A 19,635-nucleotide genomic window follows, 5' to 3' on the forward strand; every position below is an offset into this window, starting at 1 on the left:
CTGAGATAGGAGCACAGAAGAGCAGATGAGATTTGCAGTCTAGTAGCCTGGTAAGGATACTTCAGAGCTGCCACTCTATTTGAGGATCACTACAAGGTAGTTTAGCCACCTGAATGTGCTTTACAAATGAGCAAAAACAAAACAGAGGGGGGAAAAAAATGCAGTTTGTAACTATGGAGAAACAGAAGATTCTTAAAACAGAGTAAAAAGGAAACATTTACTGGGTTATTTCAAAAGTATATTAGCAGAGCCAACAGGACATAACTTTAAAGATGTATAAAGTATCATACATAGAAATGCATAGTAAATATGTTGATTCCTAGGCAGACAGAGTAATTATGTACACAAAGAGTCTGTTGTGCTTCTGTCAGTCTAAGCAGTAACTCCTGCAGGAGGTTATCTTCAAGCAGTTTTATCATACAACTGTTTTCAATGGAGCAGGGAGCTCTGAACAAGGTATATTAATGCTAAGTAGGTCAAGTCAAGTCCATTTACTCTTCAAATTAACAAGCAGAGGCCATAAAGACAACAGTACCTACACCTTCAAGACTTCCTTTATGGGTTTGTTGTTAGTTCAATACGCACAAGTCCACCAGGTGGTGATATGGAGGTTTGCTTTGCTGCTTCCCTTTCCAGGACAAAAAGTCTTTAACACACTTCAGCACTACTGCCACTGAATTCAACTCAGTGCATGCCTGACCTTGAAGTCTTCAGGTCAAAAATGAGAAGGGAGGGGGGAAAAAAAATTATATATATATATATATAAAAAGAGATATACATAAATAAAACAAACAAGCTCGTGGGAGGGTTTAGTTGGTTCTGTTTCTTTTGGGTTTCCCCCTCCCCACACACACACAAGTTATTTGCCACCAAATACTGTCAAAGCAGCTGAATTGTAGTGCATCCGTGGGCAGGAGCATATAGCAGCTTTTGGGCACTCTGCAAACAGCAAACAAACAAACAGGCAAACGTCTGCAAGAAAATAGAAGTCTTTACTGGCTTGTTTTATCTGCTGCTAAAAAGATGCTGTGCTGCTTCTGGGCCCTTTCCATCAAATTCTTTTTCTTCTTTTTCTTGTCCTTTGTTTTTGTTGGTCTTCTCCCTAAAAAAAAAAAAAAAAGGAAAAAAATAAAAGAAAAACAAATAATATGAGTGTTATTATGGGTTGGAAGAGCTGGGATGACTTAACCATCGAGCACAGTCTTCCAAGAGGCTAGAAAGGCCAGGAAGGGGACAGTGGGGAGTTCAACATTGCTGTTGATGTCATGGACAGAGGCACTGAGTGCACCCTCAGCAAGCTGTATGGTGCAGCAGACAGGCTGGAGGGTAGGGTTGGAAGGGACCACATCGAGTTCCAACCCCCCTGCCATGCCCAGGGACACCTTACCTGAGAGCAGGCTGCCCAAAGCCTCATCCAGCCTGGCCTTAAATACTTCCAGCCATGGGGCCTCAACCACCTCCCTGGGCAACCCATTCCAGCCTCTCACCACTCTCATGCTCAACAACTTCCTCCTCATCTCCACTCTGACTCTCCCCACCTCCAGCTTTGCTCCATTCCCCCCAGTCCTGGCACTCTCTGACAGCCTAAAAAGTCCCTCCCCAGCTTTTCTGTTGCCCCTTTCAGATCCTGGAAGGCCACAAGAAGGTCACCTGGGAGCCTCCTCTGCTCCAGACTGCACAGCTCCAACTCTTTCAGGCTGTGCTCACAGCAGAGCTGCTGCAGCCTCTGAGCATCCTCCTGGCCCTTCTCTGGACACACTCCAGCATCTCCCCATCCCTCTTGTAATTGGGGCTCCAGAACAGGATGCAGTACTCCAGGTGGGGTCTCAGCAGAGCGGAGTAGAGGGGAAGAATCTCCTCCCTGGCCCTGCTGGCCACACTTCTCCTGCTGCAGCCCAGGCTCTGGTTGGCCCTCCGGGCTGCAAGTGCACACAGCTGGCTCATGTTGAGCTTCCCCACCACCAGCAGCCCCAACTCTTTCCAATCCTGTGTGGAGCATTTTCCTTTCCACCTTTGGGGAGGCACAAAGAGCATCATCTGACTGCCTAAACCCAAAACAATGAGTCAACTAACTGAAGAACACAGAAGTGATACAAGACTGGGGCTGAAAATCTCAGAGGCAAAGACATTATCTAGAGGGACCAGAAAGGTAATGCTAATTAATAAGCTGCTTTCCTTGTGATAAAGGAAAGATCCAGGTGCCATGATCAGTCTGCAGGCACACCCTTGCTGGTATGAATAACCATGGTGATGGAGGTCTCACTTGCAGCAGGGTAACTCATGCAAGCAAGGTTATGCAAGTGCCTGGGGCTCAGAGCCAGAGGAGGATGTAGACTCCTAACTCACTGAAAGCTGGATGCCTGCCTTAGACCCTTGCATAAGTTTGCTCCAGTGAGTAATCCTATTTAAGTCAAGTGTAATACATCCATGATTTCAATAAGAAATTAGGCTTCTCAGCCCAAGTATTTGGTTGGATGTCATCCTACATGCTTTGGCAGGAGCACTGCTGCCTCTGCAAAGGACTGGTATTTCTTATTAGTAGGCTGTGCCTAATTCTCACAGCACATTTCTATGCAGAAACAAACCCAAAAAAATCATTCTGTGTTTCTTGCTATGGGAAACTCACTGCACAAGAAGTAAAAGCAGGAAATTAGGATCAATGCAAGGGAAAAAAAACCTCAGGCTTCTAGGATGGGCATGTTTGTTTCCTGTTCATCTCTAATAGTGCATCAATGTCCTTTACAAAGAAGTTCTTTACAGTGAGGGTGGTGAGACACTGGCACAGGTTGTTCAGGAAGGGTATGGATGCTCCCTCCCTGGAGGTGTTTAAGCCCAGGTTGGATGAGGCCTTAGAATTATAGAGTCAGTCAGGCTTGGAAGGGACCACAAGGATCAGCCAGTTCCAACCCCCCTGCCGTGCCCAGGGACACCCTACCCTACATCAGTCTGCCCACAGCCTCAGCCAGCCTGGCCTTAAACACCTCCAGCCATGGGGCCTCAACCACCTCCCTGGGCAACCCATTCCAGGCTCTCACCACTCTCAGGCTCATGTCCAGTCTGACTCTCCCCACCTCCAGCTTTGCTCCATTCCCCCCAGTCCTCTCACTCCCTGACAGTCTAAAAAGTCCCTCTCCAGCTTTTTTGTAGCCCCTTTCAGATCCTGGAAGGCCACAAGAAGGTCACCTGGGAGCCTCCTCTGCTCCAGCCTGCACAGCCCCAACTCTTTCACTCTGCGCTCACAGCAGAGCTGCTGCAGCCTCTGAGCATCCTCCTGGCCCTGCTCTGGACACACTCCAGCATCTCCACATCCCTCTTGTCCCAGGGGCTCCAGAACTGGATGCTGTACTCCAGGTGGGGTCTCACCAGAGCACAGTAGAGGAGGAGAATCCCCTCCCAGGCCCTGCTGGCCACACTTCTGCTGCAGCCCAGGCTCTGCTTGCTCTCTGCAAGTGCACACTGCTGGCTCATGTTGAGCTTTTCATCTACCAGCATCCCCAAGTCCCTCTCCTCAGGGTTGCTCTGCAGCCAGTGACTGCCCAGTGACTTGAGCAACCTGTTCTAGTGGGAGGTGTCCCTGCCTATGGCAGGGGGCTGGAACTGAATGATCTTTGAGGTCCCTTCTAACCTAAACCATTCTATGATTCCCTCATAGCAAAGATGCATGAACTGCCAAAATGCCAGATACAAAGGCTCCTATTCAGGAATGCATTAGCTTGTGAGCATATGCTTAAATCCTATCAACTTGAGTAGGATTTAAGGAGATGACCAAATGCTGTCTGGAGAGAAAATGGTCTGGGTTTTTTTGGCACTGAAATGTGTGATCAATGGTAGAAAAAAAGAGAGATTTATAATCTCTAGATTCATTTGCAAACTTTCAGGAGAAATAACTGAAGAAAGCAGTAAAATTCCAGCAGCAGATGAGATAAAAAGGTGACAAAGCATTTCCATCTGCTTTGTCAGCACATTCTTAATTGGGAGAAATGTTTTTTTTTTCCCCAGTCTGGCTTTGTCTTATTTCCTTATTGTTTCTTAATTCAAAAAGCTGGGGCCAAGTGGCCCACAGGAAGAGAGAGCATCTCTACCAATGCCCCCTGCTACCAAATCCATGACAGCTTTCCTAAGCTAGTCTGCAGTTATGGGTTTTTTTATTTGACATTAGCAAATTCAGGATGAAGTTGGCTGTGCTCAGTGTGTGTGTGCTGCAAGAGGAATAAGCCAAAATAAAAGAGCCTTTCTGAACAGGGAGTGGAAAGACATTGGGGTAGGAAGGAGTTTTCTCTGTTAGTGTGCTAGTCTGAAGCTAGCTAGAATGTTTTGGTGAGAAGAACTAGATCACAGGCTGTGAAAGGGAAACAATGGGGATGGCTACTGCACTCATAGGCTTGCTGAGAGGTATAAGAGCAAGAACACAAACATAGATAAGGGAGTTGCTCTCTGTCCAGGCTGTGGGCTGCATTTTTCTCTCTAACCTAACCTGATTAATCTACCTGCTTCCTAACCCCCCTGGCCAACCCTCCTTGGGCACAAGGCAACAGCTGGGGTAAGGCAGAGAGAGGGGTGGGAGAAGGTGGAAGGGCAGCTGAGAACCCCTCCTGGGGACTCAGGTTTCTGGGAGGGCTGTTGTGTTTCTGTATTACCTTTCACCTTGCATATTCCTGTCTATAACAGTATACACTGTAAATATCTGCTTGGATATTGAGCTAAGCTGTAAATAGAAGCTTCATTCAACTTCCAGAGCTGGCTGAGTCTAGCCTGGGTGATTTCCAAAGTGTGGGGGGGGGGGCAGGGAACACCCAAACCATCACAGCAAGATAATCTGATGTTGAAGTTACCCACATTTATGATTCATCAGAACTACAGGATTATCTATTACTTCAGGTTACCTATTTGCAATCTGCTCTCTAGGCTACTCCCATCTAGGAACTGCAGGAATAGTTGCAAAACAAAATAGGACAGGACATTAAGCTAATCAGCATGAGTTTCTTCCATATGAAAATCATAAGGCTACTCCTTGGAGTTTACTTCTGCTTCTCATTAAAGTCTGGCATTAATACTACTGTGGCATCTTGCCAGTTTTAAATCTAGCTAATCCTACACAGTAAAACCTCAGTCCAAGTAATCATTAATCAAAGCAGCTCTCAAGCTAAAACTCTTTGGTAACACTGGATCTGATGACCAGGCACACCTAATGAGGTCAGAGGGAAGGAATACTTGACACCAAGTGGCATTATGAGAGGCTCTGAGTTATAGACTTTTCCAGATCACAGGTCTATGACATGATTCTGCTGTTTGGTGTATTGTGAGGCATCAGAACTGGGGCAAGTGTACAGCCCAACACTGTCATCTAACTTGCACCTGCAGAGCCCTGCAGAGGGACCTGGCCAGGCTGGATGGGTGGGCAGAGGCCAAGGGGATGAGATTGAACAAGGCCAAGTGCAGGGTTCTGCACTTTGGCCACAACAATCCCAAGCAGTGCTACAGGCTGGGGACTGAGTGGCTGAGAGCAGCCAGGCAGAGAGGGAGCTGGGGGTGCTGGGAGAGAGTAGCTGAAGCTGAGGCAGCAGTGCCCAGGTGGGCAGCAGAGCCAATGGCATCCTGGCCTGGATCAGGAGTAGTGTGGCCAGCAGGACAAGGGAGGTTCTTCTGCCCCTGTGCTCAGCACTACTCAGGCCACACCTTGAGTGCTGTGTCCAGTCCTGGGCTCCTCAATTCAAGAGAGATGTTGAGGTGCTGGAAGGAGTCCAGAGAAGGGCAACGAAGCTGGTGAGGGGCCTGGAGCACAGCCCTGTGAGGAGAGGCTGAGGGAGCTGGGGGGGTGCAGCCTGCAGAAGAGGAGGCTCAGGGCAGACCTCATTGCTGTCTACAACTCCCTGAAGGGAGGCTGTAGCCAGGTGGGGTTGGGCTCTTCTCCCTGGAAAGCAGCAACAGAAGAAGGGGACACAGTCTCAAGTTGTGTTGGGGGAGGTCTAGGCTGGATGTTAGGAGGAAGTTGTTGTCAGAGAGAGTGATTGGCATTGGAATGGGCTGCCCAGGGAGGTGGTGGAGTCACCATCCCTGGGGGTGTTCAAGCAAAGCCTGGATGAGGCACTTAGTGCCATGGTCTGGTTGACTGAACAGGGCTGGGTGCTAGGTTGGAGTGGATGATCTTGGAGGTCTCTTCCAACCTGCTTGATTCTGTGATTCCATGAATCTTTAAATATTCTGCTGTTGGTTTTTCCAACCTGAATCTTCAAAAATACTTACTAAGGAAGGAGAAGACCTAAGGAAACAATCTAAAATCATGCTGCTAGGTAGTTGTTTCTCAGAAGATCAGCAAAAGCAATTAGAGCTTCATTGGAGTTTTGCTCTCCTGTTTGCTCAGGGATCTTGGACTTTTTAGGCTGTCAGGTAGTGATAGGACTGGGGGGAACGGAATTAAACAAGAAATGGGTAGATTCAAAATGGATGTTAGGAAGAAGTTCTTCAGCATGAGGGTGGTGAGACCCTAGAAGATGTTGCCCAGGGAGGTGGTGGAAGCTCTATTCCTGGAGGTGTTTAAGGCCAGGCTGGACGAGACTTTAGAAAGCCTGCTGTAGTGTGAGGTGTCCCTGCCCATGGCAGGGGAGCTGGAAATAGATCATCCTTATAGTGTCTTCCAACCCTGACTGATTCTAACAGTGGTAAAGAGACAAAAATCAAATCAAACTGTCAGCAGGCTGAGGGAGCTGGGGCTGTTCAGCCTGCAGAAGAGAAGGCTCTGGGGACACCTAGTAGCAGCCTGCCAGTACCCAAAGGGGGCCTGAAAGAAGGCTGGAGAGGGACTGTTTCCAAAGGTTTCTAGGGATAGGACAAGGGGCAAAGGTTTGAAAATTGAGAAGAGGAGATTTAGGTTGGACCTTAGGAAGAAGTTCTTTACCATAATGATAAGCAGTACACTGGAAGAGGTTGCCCAAGGAGGTGGTTGAGGCCCCATCCCTGTAGGCATCCAAGGTCAGGCTTGACAAGGCTCTGAGCAACCTGATCTAGTGGAGGATGTCCCTGCTGACTGCAGCAGGCTTGGACTAGATTTTATCACCTTGTTTTTAGAGGTTTTGCACTGTACAGACCAATCACTCAAAGAAACAGAAACCCCAGGCTGTGCCTCGTCTAGTTTTGTCTGTGACCTCCTCCAGGGGACACAGAGAGGACAGAGAACCAGAAAAAATGCTCACAGTAAGTTTAAGGCAGTGAAAAGGTCTGCAACTTTTCCTCTGAACATTTTTGAGAGGCACAGCTAAAACAATCCACAACCCCCCTGCTATCTCTGCCTAAGCCTTGCAAAGCTCCTGAAACACAGCACCACATCAAACTGCCAGCACACTCCCCATGCTCCGTGCTCCAAAGAAAGAACTGGACTGGATGACAGTGATTTGACATGTCCTTGTGCAACAGACACAACGCTGCTCCTGCTGCTCTGCAGCAGGCTTCTTGTAGTGTTGGGCTATAGATAGGACTGGGTGATCCTCGGGGGCTTTTCCAACCTGGATGTTTCTGTGTGATCTCTCCTGATGTCCCTGGTTAGGGTGGATCCCTCCCCTGGGAGAATAAACTCACTACAACACAGGTATTTGGAAAGTCAGGGGGGAATGAAATTGCATTTCTTATAGTTTAAATATAACAGTATAAGGAGAATAAACTACTACAGAAGTATAATGACCTGAAGGAAGATGGGGAAGAGGTCAAGCAGCAGCAAAGCAGCAGCAGCCAAAGCAGCGGTGGGGGAAGATAGCAGCGGGTGCAGAAGAAGCAGAAGCAGCAAGGGCAAGGTCCAAGCTGTGCTTCCTGACATAAAGCTCTTGATGCTCCAATGAAATCATATTAACTTACCCATTGTTGCCTTTATATGGCCTATCCCTGGAATGTTCACCTCTCCACTCAGAGCTTTCACTTCTAAGTTTCTCTGCTCCGAATATTTTTATGTCTGAGCTAGAAATCCAGCTCAAACAGCCACAAATGAGTTTCAGCAAATGCCAGGTCCTGAACTTGGGTCACAACAGCCCCAAGCAATGCCACAGGTTTGGGGCAGTGTGGCTGGAGAGCTGCCTGGCAAAAAGGGATCTGGAGGTGGTAATAGACAGGAGTGGAGTACGAGACAGCAGTGTGCACAGGTGACCAAGAAGGCCAATGGCATCCTGGCTTGCATTGAAAATGCTGTGGCCAGCAGGAGCAGGGAGGTGACTGTCCCCTTGGACACAGGAGCTCTCAGGTATATTGCTGGAGAAGCTTGGCTCTGACATCCAGCATCACTGCAATGCCTGAAATGAACTTCACCAGCTGTACAAATACTGCTGTATGCTCTGCTGCTCTAAAAGAACCTCAGGAGGCTCTGGGGTGATCTCATTGCTGTCTACAACTACCTGAAGGGAGGCTGTAGCCAGGTGGGGTTGGTCTCATCTGCCAGGCAACCAGCAACAGAACAAGGGGACACAGTCTCAAGTTGTGGTGGGGGAGGTCTAGGCTGGATGTTAGGAGGAAGTTGTTGGCAGAGAGAGTGATTGGCATTGGAATGGGCTGCCCAGGGAGGTGGTGGAGTCACCATCCCTGAAGGTGTTGAAGAAAAGACTTAGTGCCGTGGTCTAGTCGATTGGACAGGGCTGGGTGCTGGATTGGACTGGATGATCTCGGAGGTCTCTTCCAACCTGGTTGATTCTATGATTCTACGAAGCTGTCCGCGGGTGGCTCCGGCAGGCAGCGAGAGCACAGCGCACGGCCACAGGAGGGCAGCAGCGCGCAACAGCGGAGCAGAAAGCAGCCCCGGAGCAGAAAGCAGCCCCGGAGCAGAAAGCGCCAGCGGAGCAGAAAGCAGCCCCGGAGCAGAAAGCGACCCCGGAGCAGAAAGCAGCCCCGGAGCAGAAAGCAGCCCCGGAGCAGAAAGCAGCCCCGGAGCAGAAAGCAGCCCCGGAGCAGAAAGCAGCCCCGGAGCAGAAAGCGACAGCGGAGCAGAAAGCAGCCCCGGAGCAGAAAGCAGCCCCGGAGCAGAAAGCAGCCCCGGAGCAGAAAGCGACCCCGGAGCAGAAAGCGACCCCGGAGCAGAAAGCAGCCCCGGAGCAGAAAGCGACCCCGGAGCAGAAAGCAGCCCCGGAGCAGAAAGCGACCCCGGAGCAGAAAGCAGCCGCGGAGCAGAAAGCAGCCCCGGAGCAAAAAGCAACAACTAACTGCTGCTTCACCTCACAGCTGAAATTCCGCACGACTTTGCAGCCTTTGCACCGGTTTAGAACATGAGTGTTTTAATACTCCCTTCTTAGTTTGAAACGTTTTTCTCTTCTCTTCATGACTAAGGAATAATGAGACTCAAAGGCGTCTGCCTGCTTCCCTTCCCTGGATCAGAGGGCTGCAGCCCCTCTGCTATGGAGGAGACACTGAGGGAGTTGGGGCTGTTCAGTCTGCAGAGGAGAAGGCTCCAAGGTGACCATATTGTGGCCTTTCAGTGCCTTAAAGGAGCCAAAAAGAAAGTTGGGAAGGGACTTTTCAGGCTGTCAGGTAGTAAAAGGACTGGGGGGGATGGAACAAAGCTAGAAATGGGTAGATTCAGACTGGATGTTAGGATGAAGTTCCTTAGCATGAGGGTGGTGAGAGCCCTGGAAGGGGTTGCCCATGGAGGTGGTGGATGCCTCATCCCTGGACGTGTTTAAGGCCAGGCTGGATGGGGTTCTGGACAGCTCTAGTGTGACGTGTCCCTGCCCATGGCAGGAGGGTTGGAACTGGCTGATCGTTGTGGTCCAGGTCTTTTCCAACCTGGTTGATTCTGTGATATACTTGGTGTTTGTACTGGATGAGCCTGGAGTCTCTTCCAACCTGGTAGATTCTATGATCCTATGATATATTTGGTGTTTGTACTGGATGGGCTTGGAGTCTCTTCCAACCTGGTTGATTTTATGACTCTGTGATGCACTTGGTGTTTGTACTGGATGATCTTGAAGGTCTCTTCCAACCTGGCTGATTCTATGATATACTTGGTGTTTGTACACACCAGGTATCAGCTTCATCAGGTGAAAGCTAATTTTAGTTCTAGTGGGAGTTGTCCCTGCCTATGGTAGGGGCTGGAACTGGATGATCTTTAAGGTCCCTTCCAACCTAAACAATTCTATGGTTCTGAAAGAATCCAAGATTAATTCCTCAACTAAAAGAAATATCAAATTATCCCAAGTTTCTGTATCTTAATCCCACTATACCTCTTTTTTTTTTCCCTTCTTGGTTTGACACATCCACTAAGAAATTAAAGGGTTTGCTATTTAAGGCCAGAATAAGCAAAGTAAAATACTCTTTTTCTCCCAAAGTGCATATCTGTTTTTCATCTGACTTCAATACAAACTAACCAAGCAAGACTAAATTCTGATGTTCTTTCCTTCTGGACAGTATTGAATATCAGCAGGCATTGTCATCTGTTTAAGAACTAGAGAGTCCTCCACTAAGAATGGAATTTACACATTCAGTGGAGCTTTATTTCCTCGGGTTTAGGGCAAACTCACAGAATCACAGAATGGTTGAGTCTGGAACAGATCTCAAAGATTATCTAGTTCCAACTCTATGGCAGGGACACCTCCCGGCTACTGAAAGGCCACTCTTCACTGGGAGAAAGAGTCGTCTCCCATTGCTGATAAGCCAGGAGCTCCCCACAGTGCAGTATTGCAATGGATACAGCAGATGGCAGTGAGATACTAACTGAAAACTGCCTCCCACTTCCATCAGTTCAAAGAACCCTGGTTTTGTACAAACACCCACTGACCTGCCCAGAACATAGCTCGGCCTAGTTATCAATGAATACCAAAAGGGCAAGAGTGAAAATTCACAGCTACAGACTCAGAGGAGAAAGGAGACAACTGGCAAGGTCACAGCATCACAGAAACAGCCAGGCTGGAAAGGACCTTTAAGATCATCCAGTCCAACCTAGCACCTAACCCTTGTAATTAACTAAATCATGGCACTAAGTGCCTCATCCAGTCTCCTCTGAAACACCTCCAGGGATGGGGACTCCACCACCTCCCTGGGCAGCCCATTCCAATGCCAATCACTCTCTCTGACAACAACTTCCTCCTAACATCCAGCTCAGACCTCCCCTGGCACAGCTTCAGGCTGTGTCCCCTTGTTCTGTTGCTGCTTGCCTGGGAGAAGAGACCAACCCCACCTGGCTACAGCCTCCCTTCAGGTAGCTGTAGACAGCAATGAGCTCTGCCCTGAGCCTCCTCTTCTGCAGGCTGCACACCCCCAGCTCCCTCAGCCTCTCCTCACAGGGCTGTGCTCCAGGCCCCTCACCAGCCTTGCTGCCCTTCTCTGGACACCTTCCAGTACCTCAACATCTCTTTTGAATTGAGAAGCTCAGAACTGGACACAGCACTCAAGCTGTGGCCTGAGCAGTGCTGAGTACAGGGGCAGAAGGACTTTCCTTGTCCCGCTGGCCACACTCCTCCTGATCCAGGCCAGGATGCCATTGGCTCTCTTGGCCACCTGGGCACACTGCTGCCTCATCTTCAGCCTACTATCTATTAGCACCCCCAGATCCCTATGTGCCTAGCTGCTCTCCAGCCACTCTGTCCCCAGCCTGCATGTAGCACTGCATGGGGTTGTTGTGGCCAAAGTTTCCAATAGGAGAGGATGGAAACTCTGACAGAAGGTCTGTGTTTAAGTGCTGGGTTCCACTGTCTTTGCAGCCCCAGCCATGTGAAAGCAGGTGGGTCTCCATTGCAGCCAACACTTATCTAATGTAGATTTAGCTCAGAATTCAAATCATATGAGTATCAGCTGCATGCAGGGTGCTCACTGTTCTTATCTCAGTCAACACCATGTCAGATCAGATGCTCTGCAAGCAGAGCCAAACAAAATATTTCCAATGAGTGGTTTGGGTTTGTTTGTTTTTCCTTCCTTTCATGGTGCAACATACAGAAAATTTCCAAATAATAAAGCCCATATTGCTGCACTGTCAAGAGCATTCATACACATCTAAATGTATTTTACCTCTACAGGCAGCAATGAGGGCTAAGAGCTCAACAGCTTTTTCTAGCCAATATAGAATGAATTTTTATCTCATCATACAGGAAATTGAAAAGAAGTTCTATTGAGCCATTTATTTGTGGCAACTGCAAGGTTGACTTCATACTAGAAACTGCATTTTATCCAAGCAGGGATTTCATAGAATCATAGAATCGAGCAGGTTGGAAGAGACCTCCAACATCATCCAGTCCAACCTAGCACCCAGCCCTGTCCAATCAACCAGACCATGGCACTAAGTGCTTCAGCCAGGCTTTGCTTGAGCACCTCCAGGGATGGTGACTCCATCACCTCCCTGGGCAGCCCATTCCAATGCCAATCACTCTCTCTGCCAACAACTTCCTCCTAACATCCAGCCTAGACCTCCCCGGCACAGCTTCAGGCTGTGTCCCCTTGTTCTGTTGCTGGTTGCCTGGCAGAAGAGCCCAACCTCACCTGGCTCCAGCCTCCCTTCAGATAGCTGTAGACAGCAGTGAGCTCTGCCCTGAGCCTCCTCTTCTGCAGGCTGCACACCCCCAGCTCCCTCAGCCTCTCCTCACAGGGCTGTGCTCCAGGCCCCTCCCCAGCCTTGCTGCCCTTCTCTGGACACCTTCCAGCACCTCAGCATCTCTCTTGAATTGAGGGGCCCAGAACTGGACACAGCACTCAAGGTGTGGCCTGAGCAGTGCTGAGTATTTCTAAGACAGAGAGAGAGATCACATTAGTAGTTGATATTTTTTGAAAGGGGTTTTCTTTTCCCTGTAAAATACTTTTCATTTGTGAAGGATTTATCTTTTTTTTATTCCTTTCAGAGATTTTTGGTCAGGTAATAAGGAGCAATTTTGTCTCAGAACCTTTTCTTTTGTGTTTTTTAAAGCTGAAACAACTCAAAAGTCATTTTAATGATCACTTCTGCCACTCTTCAACCAATGCACAGGTAACCCTATCAAAGTTCAAAACTAAAAGAGGCTGAATTGAACACTTGACACAATAAAGTAGGAACCATCAGAGAGACTTCTACTTAATAACAACTAGAAGTGAAGGAGCATGCATTATTTCTATTAATAGGATGTAAAACTATCAGCTCAGCCTCTTCATACTTCTTTGGCACTCGTTGCCATGGTCTGGTTGACTGGCCAGGGCTGGGTGCTAGGTTGGACTGGATGAGCTTGGAGGTCTCTTCCAACCTGGTTGATTCTATGATTCTATGATTCATCAGGAGTTGGGCAGCAGACTGCTGTACCTGCACTGCTCACTGATAATCTTTTAGCTTATACTCATGGAGGTGCTGAAACAGAAGCCATTCACTTTGCCTACCTAGATTGGGTCAGGTTAACCTCTCCTAACACACTAGGGTAGTCATGGATTACCTACACACTTTTCTCTTCAGGCATTTGCTTTCTTCATCAAATCCACTCTCATATTATAGCTTTCACTACCTGTATCATGGCCACAACAGAGCTGCTGTCTTGTTGGGATGTTATCTTTACTGGTAATTGCCCTCTGCTGATGGGTGCAACAAACTCTTTGGTGATCGAAATGTAGCTTTCAGGACTTCCTTTTCCCTTTATTCTCCATAATAATGCTACACCTGCAATGCTAAACAAGAGTTAGTGATTATGCCCAAATACTGTAGCTCATCATGTTTATCTTGGGGCAGCCTTTCCCAGAGAGGCAGCATAGATCAGGGATGCTCCCATAGGCATGTCCCTGGTATGGCAGCTCTTGAGCAAAGCAATATAGAATCACAAAATCAGTCAGGGTTGGAAGGGACCACAAGGATCATCTAGTTCCAACCTCCCCTCCTATGGGCAGGGCCACCTCACACTAGATCAGGCTGCCCACAGCCTCATCCAACCTGGCCTTAAACACCTTCAGGGATGAGGCTTTCACCACCTCCCTGGGCAACTCCTTCCAGGCTCTCACCACCCTCATAGTGAGGAACTTCTTCCTAAGATCCAGTCTGAATCTCCCCACCTCCAGCTTTGTTCCATTCCCCCCAGTTCTATCACTCCCTGATAGCTTAAAAAATCCCTCCCCAGCTTTCTCTTTCAGACATTGAGAGGCCACAAGAAGGTCAGCTTGGAGCCTTCTCCTCTCCAGACTGAACAGCCCCAACACTTTCAGTCTGTCCTCATAGCAGAGCTGCTGCAGCCGTCTAAGCATCCTGGTGGCCTTTCTCTGGACACACTCCAGCACCTCCACATCCCTCTTGTAATAGAACATTCGATCTGATGTGCTTGGGGATTTTCACAGTGAAAGAGCCCAATCTGAAGAAGATAAATGAGGTGGTTCCAAAATGATGTTTATTAAAAATGGAAATTTGCAGAGAAACAACCAATTTATGCTGTGCTCTCTTCAAAAACTGTGCTCTACAACTTGTCCAAATAAATTCAAGCCTGCATGTAAGAGAGGTATTAGACATAATGTGTTCTGTATTAAATTTTACTGCAGATGCACATGGGAGCACAGTCAGGGCAAAGCACAAGCCAAATAACCTGTGATTCCTCAAAGTTTATTATTAGACTTAATAAGTTAGAGTGTCTTGTTTTCCTTGAGGCCAGCTGAACCAGCTCTTATCTGAAGTTCACTACATCAAGATTGTCTCAAACCTTTTCAAAGTCCACAGATCAAATATAAATACTCAGATAGGGAAAATTAGATCATCCATGTCTCTTTAAGAATGCTTACACTTTAGACTAATCTAATTGAAACCATGTTTTATTACTTATAACTTAGGGTGATTCAGTGTTTGGAAGTGAGAACTGGGGTCAAAAGAACCTTCAGTGAGATCTCTGACATAAACAAGAGAAATCCAACATCGCTCTCATATGCTGTTGAGGCTAATTCTTTACAGAGAGAGTGATTTGCCATTGGAATGGGCTGCTCAGGGAGCTGGTGGAGTTGCCATCCCTGGAGGTGTTAGGAAAATAATGGATGGGGCACTTAGTGCCATGGTCTAGTTGATTGGATAGGGCTGGGTGCTAGGTTGGGCTGGATGAGCTTGGAGGTCTCTTCCAACCTGGTTGATTCCATGATTTAGTTTCTTAGTCGATTTTATGATTTAGTCTCTTCCAACTTCAGTTGATTCTAACTTTGTTTGAGCAATGCATCCAGACTAGACCTGAAGGCAAAGGGAGATGGAACATCCACCATTTCCTCTTGTAATGATCCCAGCAGTTAAGCATTCCACTGCCAGAAATTCCTGCTCAGCTCCTATCAAATTTTAACAGGAGTAACAGGGTTTAGGTTGGAAGAGACTTCAAAGATCATCTACTTCCAACCCCCTGCCATAGGCAGGGACACCTCCCACTACTAATATCCACCTATTATTTCTTATTATGCCTTTTTGTCCCAGATTAGACTTTTCCCTTTATACACTGTAGATCAGTCTCTGCTCATCCTCTGAGGAGTTAAATGTGTGGCAGTCCCTGTGCAACTTTTCTAAAGGCTTCTTTTGCAGCTCTCAAAGTTGTTTTGTTTTTGCTCTTATCTGCACTGTTTCCAACTGAATTATCTGCTTGGTTTTCCAATATCTTCTATAAATCTCAGAATAGATGGCAGAGACCTGCTTGTATATAGGATAAAACTGATTTATTGTGCTTTCTCCCTGGTACCAAGATTTATGCAGCCAAGAAATCCATTCGAATTTGTTTTTGCTTTACATCGTAGCAGACTCATGTGATTTCTGGAAAACACTGCTTTTCAGATGACATTCCTCATCCTCCAGCTATGTATTCCAGGATCTTTAACTCTTTAATCCTCCAGGATAACTTGATATTTAAAGAAGCACACATCAATTGGGTTTGAGTGGAAGCACTTCATAAAGCAACATGGATTTTTCTGTAGGGCTACTCTAGAGTGTTGTTTAATTTAAACTTAGCTTATTCTGGGCCACCCAATTCAAGAGAGATGTTGAGGTGCTGGAAGGTGTCCACAGAAGGGCAACAAAGCTGGTGAGGGGCCTGGAGCACAGCCCTGTGAGGAGAGGCTGAGGGAGCTGGGGGTGTGCAGCCTGCAGCAGAGGAGGCTCAGGGCAGAGCTCATTGCTGTCTACAACTACCTGAAGGGAGGCTGCAGCCAGGTGGGGTTGGGCTCTGCTGTCAGGCAAGCAGCAACAGAACAAGGGGACACAGTCTCAAGTTGTGCCAGGGAAGGTCTAGGCTGGATGTTAGGAGGAAGTTGTTGGCAGAGAGAGTGATTGGCATTGGAATGGGCTGCCCAGGGAGGTGGTGGAGTCACCATCCCTGGGGGTCTTCAAGCAAAGCCAGGATGAGGCACTTAGTGCCATGGTCTGGTTGATTGGATAGGGCTGGGTGCTAGGTTGGACTGGATGATCTTGGAGGTCTCTTCCAACCTGGTTGATTCTATGATTCTATGATTCTATTGTGCTAAGCTGTGAATATAAAGCTTCATTCCTTTACTTCCAGCTGCCTGAGTCTAGTCTCAGTGATTTTATATGAGTGGGGGGCCAGGTAACTCCCAAACCATCATGATTTTAAACCACGGTATTTTTTATGGACTGGATGATCTTGGAGGTCTCGTCCAACCTGGTTGATTCTATGATTCTATGACCTGAAGAACAACAACAAAAATACTTCCCCCCCCCTGCCCCTTGACAGAGGAAAGACATTGATCTGCCAGGGGAATAAATGGCCTGCAGCAATCTGCTGAGCCTGTTGCTGCAGATGTTCTCAGCACCACAGGGGGCTGTCTTTCCCCCCCCTTAAATATGCAGTGGATGGATAGAGCCTTGGCATCACATGATATAAGAAGCAGCATAGTGGTGTCTAATAATGCATGTGGAGTGAACAAAATAGGCTCTCTTCTTACTCCAACATACATCTGCAAGGAAGACAGTGCTATAGTCTTGGCTCTAAAGAATCAGTCTAACCTAATTTGCAAGCTGAAGTTGTTTTTGTTTCTTTCCCTGCATAAAAACTTTTAAAAGTCCATACTGTGTGGGGATGCTTTGCTAAGAAAAGTCAAAAGAATATATGAAACAAGCACAGCATGTAGCTTAAAGGCTAGTTGCCATAAAAGGCTTTTCCTGACTGGAAGTCACAGATGTAGTTGAAAAAAACAGATGTACATCAAAGACTGCTGATTAGAAGCACAGAGAGAAGCAATTATCAGGGTGGGTTTAGATTTTGCTTTCAAAAAAAACAAAGAAATTTCTTATTCTAATACCAATAAAACCTTAGTATGTACAGAATAATTACACAGAATGTATACAGAATTAATTGCACAGGTTTCCTTAACCATATGAAAGATTTAAAGGTATGTGCTAGTCCTGTCCCACACCACCACCACATTCTTCTGACTGCTTTGAGTGAGCTTCTGATGGATCCAAGATCTCAGCTTTGTTATTTCTTGACAGTAATAGCTTAAAGACATTACTAGCTGAAATTGTTCAAGATCTGGTTGGTTTTTATGCTCAGAAGTGCTAGTTATTCTCTGTGGGCAAGAAGTATTTCCACCAGCAGGCTGGCAATCACAGGCAGCCCATCCTGCAGCACAGTAGCACAAACCACAGTCCTTGCTAAACTGGTGGTCAGCTGCAAGGGCTGCATCTTAATAAAGTTAAGAGAGACAGAGCAAAGGTTTGAAAGCTGTTCTGAAATGGTTTTCATGGCACATTTCTGACTTGTACCAGCTAGCACTTCTCCCTGGAATGATACATTTCTGCCTGTATGTCCTTCCACAGAATCACAGAGTTACTGAGGCTGGAATAGACCTCAGAGATCATCACAGAATTAACCAGCTTGGAAAAGACCTCTAGGATCATCGAGTCCAACCTATCACCTAACACCACCTAATCAACTCAACCGTGGCACTAAGTGCCTCATCCTGCCTCCTCTTCAACACCTCCAGGGATGGCACCTCCACCACCTCCCTGGGCAGCCCATTCCAATGAAAATCACTCTCTCTGTGAAGAACTTCTTCCTAACATCCAGCCTAGACCTGCCCTGATGCAGCTTGAGGCTCTGTCCTCTTGCCTTGTCACTGGGTGACTGGGAGGAGAGACCAACCCCACCTGGCCACAATCTCCTTTCAGGTAGTTGTAGACAGCAATAAGGTCTCCCCTGAGCCTCTTCTCCAGGCAAATCCAAAAGACCAAGAGATGAAACAAACACTTACCTGAACCAGTCAGACTTCACAGAATCACAGAAACAGGCAGGTTGGCAAAGTCCCCCAGGATCACCAAGGCCAACCTAGAGCCCTACTCTACAAGATTCATCTTAAACCATAGCCCTGAGCACCACATCCAAACCACCCTTAAACACATCCAGGCTGGGTGACTCCACCACCTCCCTGGGCAGCTCATTCCAGCCCCTGACCACTCTCTCCATGAAAAAAAACCTTTCTCCTAATGTCCAATCTAAACCTCCCCAGCCTCAGCTTGAGGCCATTCCCCCTCATTCTGTCTCCAACTACCTGTGAGAAGAGCCCAGCAGCAGCCCCTCCATAGCATCCCTTCAGGTAGCTGTAGACAGCAATGAGGTCTCTCCTTCTCTGATTTGAAACTAGTAGCTGTTGTTCAAGATGAATAGTTTTTCCAGTTGTGATTTCAGATGCATATGTGATAAGCTCCTGGACTGGAAAACACAGACTTAAAACCACACACACAGTATCACAGTCTCACAGTATCATCAGGGTTGGAAGAGACCTCACAGATCACCAAGTCCAACCCTTTACCACAGAGCTCAAGGCCAGACCATGGCACCAAGTGCCACGTCCAATCCTGCCTTGAACAGCCCCAGGGATGGCGACTCCACCACCTCCCCGGGCAGCCCATTCCAGTGTCCAATGACTCTCTCAGTGAAGAACTTTCTCCTCACCTCCAGCCTAAATCTCCCCTGGTGCAGCCTGAGGCTGTGTCCTCTTGTTCTGGTGCTGGCCACCTGAGAGAAGAGAGCAACCTCCCCCTGGCCACAACCACCCTTCAGGTAGTTGTAGACAGCAATAAGGTCACCCCTGAGCCTCCTCTTCTCCAGGCTAACCAATCCCAGCTCCCTCAGCCTCTCCTCGTAGGGCTGTGCTCAAGGCCTCTCCCCAGCCTCGTCGCCCTTCTCTGGACACGCTCAAGCATCTCAATGTCCCTCCTAAACTGGGGGGGGGCCCAGAACTGAACACAGGACTCAAGGTGTGGTCTAACCAGTGCAGAGTACAGGGGCAGAATGACCTCCCTGCTCCTGCTGGCCACACCATTCCTGATGCAGGCCAGGATGCCACTGGCTCTCTTGGCCACCTGGGCACACTGCTGGCTCATGTTCAGGTGGGTATCAATCAGCACCCCCAGATCCCTCTCTGTCTGTCTGCTCTCCAGCCACTCCAACCCCAGCCTGTATCTCTCCATGGGGTTGTTGTGGCCAAAGTGCAGCACCCTACACACTCAGGGTGGCTGACACTGTTTTGAATGCTGGGAGGAAGCATTTATTTGAAGCAAGCTCAGCTAAGTGATTATCAGTTTCTCATACTGAAGTCGAGTTGATTTCTGCTGAATGCTAATTATTCCATCATGTTAGCAAATACTCATTTCTTGGCCAGTGCCTTCGCTGCAATCTGTTCCATGTGTTGATTTAAACTGTCCTATAAGATTAATAGGGGGTGACAACTGGATTATTTAGGGTGTGACATACTTATCAAATT

At 47.7% G+C, this 19,635-nt stretch overlaps 1 protein-coding gene across 5 annotated transcripts in view; it reads right to left on the reverse strand.

The window, feature by feature from the left end:
* Positions 1-203: 203 nt before the first annotated feature.
* Positions 204-19,635, reverse strand: part of RSPO2 (R-spondin 2) — a 112,728-nt gene continuing 93,296 nt past the window's right edge. For all 5 annotated transcript variants that reach the window (XM_064154149.1, XM_064154148.1, XM_064154147.1 and 2 more), the window contains one exon: positions 204-1,102. In XM_064154149.1, the coding sequence (XP_064010219.1) occupies positions 993-1,102 (110 nt within the window). In that variant the 3' untranslated portion in view covers positions 204-992. The remainder of the gene's footprint in view (positions 1,103-19,635) is intronic.

This window comes from Pogoniulus pusillus, chromosome 14 (assembly GCF_015220805.1).
Source record: "Pogoniulus pusillus isolate bPogPus1 chromosome 14, bPogPus1.pri, whole genome shotgun sequence".
Taxonomy (NCBI): domain Eukaryota; kingdom Metazoa; phylum Chordata; class Aves; order Piciformes; family Lybiidae; genus Pogoniulus; species Pogoniulus pusillus.